The following is a 10868-nucleotide window of genomic DNA, read 5'->3' as shown; positions in this document are numbered from 1 at the left end:
TGAATGTCCCTATGAAATGGCCGACTGTTGCAGTTTAGTGAAATGCTTTGGCGTGGAGCTCACACACTTCAAACAAACAAACAAACAAACAAACAAACCTCGCGAGGGAATCCCACATTTTTCCAATCAGAGGACCCGACTTCAGACTTACAATCGGAAGACGCCGTGGCAACCAGCCGTGTGATGTTTGGACCAATCACAGCCAGGAGGGGGCGGGATCAGAGGACGAGGAAGACAAAAGTTAAACCTGGAGACCAAGAACACCCAAAGAGGACGAATCACCACATCTGGAGCCTGGCAGGAAGTGTTTCTCCTCCAGATGAAGCATAAAAAAGCCACAGTGATACTGCACACACGGTACATCTCAGCTGTTACGCAGAGAGAGAGAGAGAGAGGGAGAGAGAGAGGATCCGATTTGATAGAGACAAACAGATAAATGAAAGAGAGACTGGGTAGAGAGAGAACAGAGGGAAGGCAAATGGTGGAAAAAGGGAAATGTGATTTGTTGAAAGAGGCTGTGGAGACAATGCTTTGATGTCCTCGGAAGCTGTGTGTGTTTGTGTGTGTATGTGTGTGAGTGTGTGTGCTGCTATTTTCAGCATGGTCAGAAGCTTCCCATTCCGTTCATATCTATCATGCCATTCTAAGTGTGTGACACTCATCTTACATCTTCTTCTGTGTGTGTGTGTGTGTGTGTGTGTGTGTGTGTGTGTGTGTGTGTGTGTGTGTGTGTGTGTTTGTGTGTGTGTGTTTGTGTGTGTGTGTGTGTGTGTGTGTGTGTGTGTGTGTGTGTGTGTGTGTATAAAAGGCAATGTAATACAGCGTTGACTTGTTACATTACATAAACTCTCACTGTCATTTCACTTCTATCTGTGACCATCGAGGTCGTTTGGTTGATGAGACCTTCATCAAATTAGAGAAGCCATCATTATTCAAGGCTTCATTACCGGCAGCACAGAGAATCTCTCTCCCCTCACCTTCTCTTCCACACACAACAGAGCCCTGCCCCCTTCTTTACCCACCCCAACCCCCACAAACACACACACACACACAGCAGTATTTGATGTGACATGTTAATTGATGCAGACTAATGGAGGTGGTGAAAACCACAATGATTGCCCTGCCCTGTTTTACACAAAGCTATCTCACTCAGTGTGTGTGTGTCTGTGTGTGTGTGTGTGAGAGAGAGACACAGAGAGGTGTAGGGGGGGAGCTCTGTCGCTCTGTCGCTCTGACTCTAAACAGAGCGAGAGTCAAAGTATTTCATGGCTTCCAATCTGAAAACATACTTCATTCTGTCATGTGAGTGTAAAGTGGGTTAGGATTTGACAGAGATGGTAGGATGAGGAAGAGTGGGGGTGAAGAACAGGAGCAGGAGAGACAGTGGATGAGGAAGAGGATTAAAATGGGGTGGGGGGCTTCCTGTGGTTCTGAGGTCGAACACACAGCTGTGGTCATCACCTTTCTCTGTGGGGAGTCTCTGTCTCTGTCTCTCTCTCTCTCTCTTTATCTCTCTCTCTCTCTCCCTCTTTCCCTCGCTCTCTCTTGCTCGCGCTCTCTCTCTCCCTCCCTCGCACACACACACACACACACAGACACACACACACACACACACACACACACACACACACACACACACTCAAACACATACACACACTGCTCTGATCATTACACCCTCTGTGGGAGTTTGACCTGAGCCAGATGGTCACTGGTCTCTGTCTCTGTCTCGCTCTGGTGTCAAAGGTCCGGGTCCATCGCAAAGTGTTGTGAGCTATCAATGTAGTTTATACTTTACATTCAAATAGATTTCTTCTTGAATACCAAATACCAAAACAATCCTCAGCTGCCATTTTTAAAGCACATAATCGTGACCTTTCACCCTAAAAATGGAGCTAAACTTAAGCAAACAGGTGCATTTTCCAACCTTCTCCTTAGCAACACCTCCACAGCTCCTCCTGTGGGATCCCGGCAGGTTCCGGGGCCAGCTGGGGAGTGTAATCACTGTAGCGTGTCCCTGAGGCCACCCCGGGGTCTCCGCCCATCCGGTCACACTCAGAGCATCTACAAAGGGAAGACGGCCATAGACGACCTTAGGTGCCCAAACCGTGTCGGCCAGATTCCTATCTGAGCAGCGGTTTGATTCAAGATCCTCACTAATCACACAACTCTAGACTCTAAACTCAAACAACTCAACATGAACCTGAACCTCTGCGTGACAAATACATTCACTTATGGACTCATTTGGACTGTGCATGTGTTTGGCTTAATCACAATAAAGATAAATTGAGAGAATAGAGTGCATGTAAACGCAATGATGAAGAGTGATGAAGAGGGGAGGTTAAGGACCACATGGTGCATTTTCCAGACATGCCCTCTTAAAAGACGGACAAGTTGGAAATGGAGGGGTTTGGATCAAAAACGCCCCTCCAGATGTTTTCCGACACATTTCCAGCATAAAGCGGCAGCTCGTGCGCGCCTATCCTGTGATCTCTGTGTAAACAAACGGAGCCCCGGTGTGTTGAGGAGGTGAAAGTCAGCTGGTCGACACAGCAGTGTTAGAGCAGAGAGAGGCGTCAACACTTTGTGTGTGCCAGTGTGTGTGTGTGTGTGTGTGTGTCTATGAGATCAAAGCAACTGGCAACCGAGAGGACACCGTTACCTCACTACTGAGCACAATACACACATCAAAAGGGAATCCACATTTCTGCTTAACGGCACAATCAATGGTTTAATTGAATTTACCTCATAAATCCATTAATACTAATTGGGTTAATGATTAACACACACTCACCAATACAAACACTGATACGTCTAAAGCTGCATGAAGCTGCTTTAATGTGTTTACGTCCTATTTGAACAGATTGTTTGGATCTGTCTACTTCTTATGTCTCAAACACACACACAGACAACACTCACACACACACAAACACACACACACACAAACACACACACACACAAGGCCTGGGTTTCAACTGCAAACTGTATACAGACAGTGAGGGTGGGAAGCTGGATCCTTATCTTCAGACAGAGGCCACACACACGCTAACACACACACCCACACACACACTGAGGCAGAGTTTACAGTCATATCAAATAAGTGGGCACTGTGTACAAACAGATTGAAACCCATTCAGACCAAATCCTTCGTGCCTGGGAAACTCCCTGTTTCCTGGGTGGGAGGCACATGGAAAATGAAAAGAGGTTTCCAAAGCTGGGGTCCAGGGGCATGCAAGGGTGCACACGAAGGTTGAGGGGGTCCTAAGCCATCAGCCAAAAAAAGTAACAGCTTAACTTTAAACCTATTATAACAAACTGGACTCGTGGCACTGAAGCATTACCAGTTTACCGTCTATTAGCTGCCACAACGCTGCCAAATTGTGTCATGCCAAGCCAACTGCCAGCTTCCTCCCTTGGTGCGCTCGCAGCTTTGAAGTGGTGCCCGAACACGCCGCTTCCTGCCGCCCTGGGCCGGGCTGTGGTGATTTAGTGGAAGCATAGATTAGCGCAGGATTATTATCTTTTTCTACCTTGATGGTTTCTACTAAGCAAGTGAAAACAATGGAGGAATGCTCACACCGTTGTTTGAAGCATCTGTTTCGGTCCCTGGAGTGTTACTGCGGCTCAGCATATGTGAACACAGCAGTCGGACCAGGATGACCTGGAGTGTTAATAATGTAGTTTCGTGCGCTGTGGATGGAAGAATGTTGATATTGGCAGGAGGATGTAAGAATTCTGGACATGCGGCCAAGTATTCTGAGGCTTTTCTATGAAGTAAACACTCAGCACTCTGTGTGTGTTTGTCCTTCCTGCAATTAAAAGGCAAAATCAACAGGCACATCCATCCTTTAGGTCTGTTTCTTGGCGTAAGTATACTTCAATTTCGGCTCATTTAAGCCTCATTAAGGTGTGTACATAATGTTTGAAAAAGCTCATTTATTGCCTTCATGGCTGTATAATCAAAGTTTGCACGTAAACATACTGAATATTTTGTCTGTGACTTAGAGGCCATGTTGGACCTCATAGTTCACTGTGAATCTGTAACATCTCAATAGAACGTGTGAGTAATGTCTTAACTTTCACATAATGGTGAAACTCCTCGACCACTCTGGGGGGGAGGAGGGGGTTTAATTAAAGCGACTGTGATTCTAAGTTGTACTTCATCATCTATAAACTGCCTGTTAAACGTCTCAGCTGCCTGCCGAGAGAGGAAATGTTCCCCAAATCTCAGAGATGCGTCCACAGAGACGAATGTTTCCTATGTGAGACTGCACAGGACTTCACTTTGCAGACCCTTTGCATCGTGACTGGCTGCGCTACAGAGACAGAGTGCTGACAGATGGCAGAGAAACCTGTGTGTGTGTGTGTGTGTGTGTGTGTGTGTGTGTGTGTGTGTGTGTGTGTGTGTGTGTGTGTGTGTGTGTGTGTGTGTGCCGACTGGCTTCAAACAAGCAGAGCATACGCTTACTTTAAAACAGCAGGAGGTCGTGTCAGTCACACAGGCACAGACCCGCACATGCACACACACACACCCACACACACACGCAAGCAGATGCTCTCCACCCAATATTTGAGTGAGCCACTTGAACCGCTACTTTCTCAGTCAGTACTTTTACATGCACGTTAGAACAACAAATATACTCCGATTAAGGCAATTCATTTCAACCATTGTGTAAACAGCATAATGTGACTGAACTAAGAATATGGCAGAATCCTCATAACTCTGCTCGTGTCTGTTTTGCCTCGATTGCCTAACAGACAATAAAACAAAGTGAGCATTTCTCTCTAATTGTTTCCTTTTGTTTCCTCCTGTTTGTATGATCAGCTCTCCACCTTTAACAGAGGCCTCATGTGGGATCATATGCAGTGATTCTGCTTCATACGTCTGGTTGTGTTCAGTAGGAAGGTTCAGTGATGATGTATGAAGCAGCCTAAAGTTAACAGGTTTGTCCACCGCCTCTCCATTACCACAACCGAAGTTGAACCCAAACCCTTACCAAGTGGCTTAACTGTGCACTCTGTAACCTGAGTCTGAGGCCAGGCTACAGAGTATACCTGCTGCTCATAACAACACTGTGGTCAACCAAACTGTTTCTCTGCGGCCTCGCTGAAGCCCTATGTGGGTTTACACACACACGCACACACACACTGTACGCTCTCGGTAGTCTTGTAAATCCAAGCTGTGTTGTTTCCAGCAGCAGTGGAAATACTTGCAGAGGTTTGTGAGGGTTAGGACAGAAGGAGAGCGGCTGCTCAGGTCACGACATGGGGACTGGGTGGAGCACACAGGGCGGGGGGTGGGGGTGGGGGAGTGCAGCGTGGGAGCAGGATGGGTGTGTGTGTGGGGAAGCGTTTTCATAGCTGAAATGTTGGAACTGTTTATTCTTATAATTATTCACATATTTTCACGGCGAGTTCATACTGTAGCTTATCCAGACTGCCGCTCAGACGCCATCTTCTACGCCATCAAGTCCTGTGTTTGTGTGTGTGTGTGGTTGTTGAGATTGCATGATTAGAAGATCAGAGCTCTTTGAAATATTTTATCAGTGTTATTGCATGTTACAGACAATTTATTGCCACTGATTTGTATGCTAGAGTGTATTCCAAGACATACCCCTGCGTTGGAAGTGTTTGTGCTTCCTCTCTCCAAGCCAATCATTGATCTTCACTCAAAAAGTATGAATTTGGAAACTTGAGGAGCTGCTCGCAAGTACTCCACTCAACCTGACTAACGCTGGAGCAACAGGTAAAGACAAGTACACAGATAAACACACACATCACACTTTACTTAACAAGTTGGAGCCCCTGTCTGCTCAGTATTCAGGTTTTCAGGTCTTTTGCATCCAGTTGGAAAAGACTCAAGCCTCAATGCAACAAACATAAATAGGTCAATGTTGCATTGACTACTGTGACTACTAAGACGAGATAGAATTCCTCTACGGAAGCTACTCTGGAATTGAGGAGGGACCCTGGCTCTCTGCGAGGATAAAATGTTAACTGAACACTGAGAGGATTGTGTGAGTGTGTGCAAGTTTTGCAGGGGAAAAAAGAGGAAACGCTGCAGGGCAGGCAGTAGATACTACTGACTGAAACTCGAGTCCTTGAAAGCTACAAGTTCATCTCTGTGCGTGTTCATCTCTGGAAAGGCAAATATATGAAAGTCTCCTTCTCTCCACAGCTCTGTCTCCTCCCTCTTCCCTCATTTTTTTTTTTCTGTTTTACGACTGCAGCCAGTAAAACTCTGAGCCAAACCCAGTTGGATGCTTTTATATAGAAAACACTAAAACGGCAAACAAGAGCTGATCACGAACATGGGGCCATCAGAAAGGAAATGAAATGAAAGGAGAGCCGACAAAAAAAGGCAAAAGTAACCAGGACAGAGGAACAAACAAGCAACAAACAGATGAGGTCGTAAACAAATGAAAGACGGGATGAAAAATCAAAGAAATGAACAAAGCAGCGACAATTCAACATGCATAAAAGCAAAAGAAACACAAGCAGTTATACAGATATAGGACAGTGAACAAGCAGACAGACTGGAAGTATGTGTGTGTCTACTGTGTACTTACACCAAAGGCTCAGTTCCAGGCTGCACATGCAGGGGAGGTGACAGCGCCCTCCTCTGGTGAACCTGCACTCTGCAGAAACAAGAGCGAAGCAAAGAGCAAAAAAACTGATAGTAAACTGAAGATACTGTATATCAACCTTAGCATGTAAAACTGTGTTTCAACAAGAGACAACAGGACACATTTTTATATCTCAAAACAAATTTTTTGTTGTTTCTGTTCATCATACATTTGAGGCTCTGAAAGAATTTTACAGCAAAAAATGAATTCAAGGCGGGGCGGTTGTTTGTCCACTCGAAAATATAACAATGATATTTACCTTATCACAGTTACCGCAGATATCTTTCACACTCTTGTAAAAGAAGAAAAGTTATGCGTTGTCGGCAGGATTCGAACCTGCGCGGGAAGATCCCAATGGATTTCTAGTCCATCGCCTTAACCACTCGGCCACGACAACTTCTTGCTAGCTGATGCTCACTTTTACTTTCATATTCAATATCTCAGTAAGCAGCCAGAGAAACTTGTGTGTTAATTTTATCTTTCTAACCTCTGACATATTTCTCGAAATAACTACGTGGATTTCTCTCGATATTCCTTCCCTCGAATGTTTTAAATCCAAATGTACGTGTTGTCTAGCAAACTACGTGAAAAAATATATCAAACAAAACACACGGGCCTGTGTACACAACACATTTGAACATTTACAAAAAAAGGAAATACGGTTAGCGTATATACAGCATAACACATCCATCAGTATCACGTAATGATCTTCGTAGCAGCACTGTGTTAGTGTGACATATTTGTTTTGGTCGGATGCTAAATCGACAGTCAGATGTGAAGTTGTATCAGGGCATAGGATGTTATAACAAAAAAGAAAAAACAAGAAACAACAGAGGAAAGTTTATTTGTAGTTCTAAACATATTTACTTATTTTATGACGTCATTTTGGCGACTTCCGGATCCTGTGGTTAAGACAAGACTTTTCAAAACGTTGGCGGCTGTTGAAGTTCTATAGAAGGACAGTGCTTTCCACGTAACGACTTTACGTACGTCTCTTCATCACAATGCAGGTAATCCTTTTTATTTAAAGTACTGAAGCAAAGTGAGCGAAGGTGAGAACACCGCGTGATTTCAGCGATAAAAACTTTCAAGCTCTCCCAGCTTCACGTGCCCGACTCCACCTGCAGGTGGATCGCAGACTTCTTGACTGACAGGAAGCAGCACGTGAAGCTGGGGAAACACGTCTCGGATGCACGCATGCACAGGTTCCCCTCAGGGCTGAGTTCTTTCCCCACTGCTCTTCTCCTTGTACACCAATGACTGCACCTCCAGTCATGTAAAGGGATCCATCATCTCCCAGGACCTCAAGTGGGAGCTCTACATCAGCTCCCTCACCAAATAGGCCCACCTGAAGAAGTTCAGCCTGCCAAAGACTACTCTGCCATCATTGAGTCCATCCTCACCTCCTCCATCACCGTCTGGTTCGCTTCGCATCATACGCTGTGCGGAGAAGGTGAACGACTGCAATCTGCCGTCCCTCCAGGACCTGCACGCCTCTCGGACCCTGAGGCGGGCAGGCAAGATTGTGGCCGACCCCTCCCACCCTGGACACAAACTGTTTGCAACCCTCCCCTCTGGCCGGAGGCTGAGGTCCATCAGGACCAAAACCTCACGCCACAAATCCAGTTTCTTGCCCTCTGCAGTGGGCCTCATTAACAAGGCCAGGGTCTGCCACTGACCACATCGTTTCCCTAGCAACTTGCACGTTTAATTTTATTCAGTTTAGTTTATTTATTTGATTTATTTAATTTTGTGTGTTTTCTAATTTATTTTTATTTCTTTGCATAGCTGTTGTCTCATAGTTGTTGTCTTGTTGTCTAATGTCTTATGTGTCACACCGATAACCACAAAAAATCTACAGTTTAACTGAAGCTAATCTCTGGCTAAGCTGACAGCATATTGTCAGACTTCGGTGTTATAATAACATATGCCACCTTATTAATGTGATCTTACAACCCACAACAACATCACACAGCTCCCTGTGTAGGCCCCTGTCCAAACATCACAACAAAGTATTCCTAAATCCTGTTTCGTGAATGTTATTGCTTTTCATAGAACCTGGATTGAATCATTTGGATGTTTGTGACTAACTGGTTACTAAGTTCTTTATTTAATATTTTTCCTAAATATCAGTTGACGGCACCCAGCATGGTTCCAGGCCCAGAGTGTTTCCTAGTGAACCCACGTCCACAGGCAGACCAAAATGCTGTCACAGGTAATGTTTTATACACGCACGCACACTATCCAAACACAACTGGGTGCTGTGCCTGTTTTTAATTGTATTGTTGTTTTTAGGTCCTGGGAGAGAGTGTGTCAGCTCGTCCTCTAACCCGGCTGTCGGGTGAGCGCCTTCCCTTCCTCCCTTTAGCATTCGATTTGAATTGTCTGCATTGTCGTGGTTTGAGTGTTTAACGCAAAGAACATATCTGCCCCTCTTCTTTTGATCAGGAAATTTACCCTACATGACTTTGATATTGGTCGTCCTCTGGGCAAAGGCAACTATGGCAACGTCTACATGGCCAGGGTGAAGAAGCTGCAAGCTGTGGTGGCACTGAAGGTTTTGTTCAAGTCACAAATGGAGAACGAGGGTGTGGAGCATCAACTCAGGAGGGAGATTGAAATACAATCCCATCTCAAGTTAGTGTCCTTCATAGTGATTTTTTTTTTGGGGTCATCTATTATATTCTCATGTCGATCTAACTGATTCAGGACTGAACTGCATCTTGGAATGTTTCAGTTTCTTGAATGAATTAACACATTCATCCATCATGCAGCTCAGTCAAATGGGGATTTTCTTTTGTAAACGGCAACTAATAGTTCCTTCTACTTCTGCTTTTGAAACTGTACGGCTGCCGTTAAATAGGATCTCTCCTTTCTCTCCAGGCATCCCAACATTTTACGCTTCTACAACTACTTTCATGACCATACACGAGTGTTCCTGGTCCTTGAGTATGCACCACGTGGTGAAATGTACAAGGAGCTGCAGAGATGTGGGAGATTTGATGACCAACGAACTGCCACAGTAAGTATACACAGTATAATGCTATTATATGTAATTTAAGCCGTTTTTGAGGGCGCTTGTGTTCAATTGATGGCTGTGAAGTAATTTCCAACTCCCTGTGTGAGTACCACTGTAGGCACCATGCTGTTGTTAGATGCTTACTCTTGTAATACATGTGAATGTCTTCTTACACTCTAACTTGAATCGTTTTAACAATTGCAGTACATGGAGGAGATTGCTGATGCTCTGCTCTACTGCCACAACAAGAAAGTGATTCATCGGGACATCAAGCCAGAGAATCTGCTTCTGGGCTATCGCGGGGAGCTGAAAATTGCCGACTTTGGCTGGTCGGTCCATGCACCTTCCCTAAGGTAAGCAAACCAAATCTACCCCTGATTTGGTAGTGATTCTTGATTCTTGTCTGCGTTCCATACTCATCTTTGTCCGAATCTTTCCCAGGCGTCGGACGATGTGCGGGACACTGGACTACCTCCCTCCAGAGATGGTTGAGGGTCACACTCACACTGAGAAGGTGGACCTGTGGTCTATTGGGGTCCTCTGTTATGAATGTTTGGTTGGCAACCCACCATTTGAAACTGCTAACCAGACAGAGACGTACAGGAGAATTGCAAAGGTTTGGATTTCTCTCTTTCTGGGTTTCTTTGCGTGTTGAATGCAACTTTGCTGTTGTGACACCTGTGCAAAGCCATTACAGCAAACAGTTAGCTGGGTCACAGGTGCAATTATTGCATGGTTGACCTTTCTGTCAGAAAGGTCTCTGATTACGAGGGCAGCAGTTGAATCACAATCCATAGACTGAAATATCTGAATAATCATAGCATATGGTTATAGTGAAAGTCAAATTTTTCTAATTAAATGACCAAATGTGATCCGTGTTGTTCTAGGTGGATGTGGACTTCCCCAAAATTGTCTCAGATGGAGCACGGGACCTCATCTCGAAGCTGCTCCGCCACAGCCCACTCGGTCGTCTCCCATTACAAAGGGTAATCGACCACCCTTGGGTGAAAGGCAATTCCCGCCGGGTCCTGACCCCCACCTGCAGCAACAAGACAGCCTGAGCCCAGCCTGGCCGGCCTGATTTTCCCTTCTCCAGCATGGAGGCTCTACCACGGCAGTCGCCTCTGTGAGTAAAGCTAATACTACTACTACTACTACTACTACTACTATCTATTTATTGGTCTGGCTCTGTTGTAAGTCAGCTTTCTTTGATGAAATAAACTCAT

The 10868-nt window shown here is 45.2% G+C and overlaps 1 protein-coding gene and 1 non-coding gene across 2 annotated transcripts; one reads left to right on the top strand and one right to left on the bottom strand.

Annotated features, from left to right (window-relative positions):
• Positions 1–6938: 6938 nt before the first annotated feature.
• Positions 6939–7020, bottom strand: trnas-aga (transfer RNA serine (anticodon AGA)). Its single transcript has one exon. It is a non-coding gene; the product is annotated as a tRNA-Ser (tRNA).
• Positions 7021–7476: 456 nt separating this feature from the next.
• On the top strand, positions 7477–10763 carry LOC143005319 (aurora kinase B-like). Its single transcript, XM_076156660.1, has 8 exons — positions 7477–7633; positions 8757–8838; positions 8919–8964; positions 9072–9260; positions 9507–9645; positions 9847–9995; positions 10084–10258; positions 10530–10763. The coding sequence occupies exons 1-8, from the start codon at positions 7628–7630 to the stop codon at positions 10701–10703; spliced, it is 960 nt and encodes a 319-aa protein (XP_076012775.1). The 5' UTR covers positions 7477–7627; the 3' UTR covers positions 10704–10763.
• Positions 10764–10868: the final 105 nt, after the last annotated feature.

This window comes from Genypterus blacodes, unplaced genomic scaffold, assembly GCF_046128005.1.
Source record: "Genypterus blacodes isolate CSIRO-AG114 ecotype Tasmania unplaced genomic scaffold, CSIRO-AGI_Gbla_v1 ptg000008l_1, whole genome shotgun sequence".
Lineage (NCBI taxonomy): Eukaryota > Metazoa > Chordata > Actinopteri > Ophidiiformes > Ophidiidae > Genypterus > Genypterus blacodes.
Note: the sequence above shows the minus strand (reverse complement) of the source record. Positions and strands in the feature narration are given on the sequence as shown.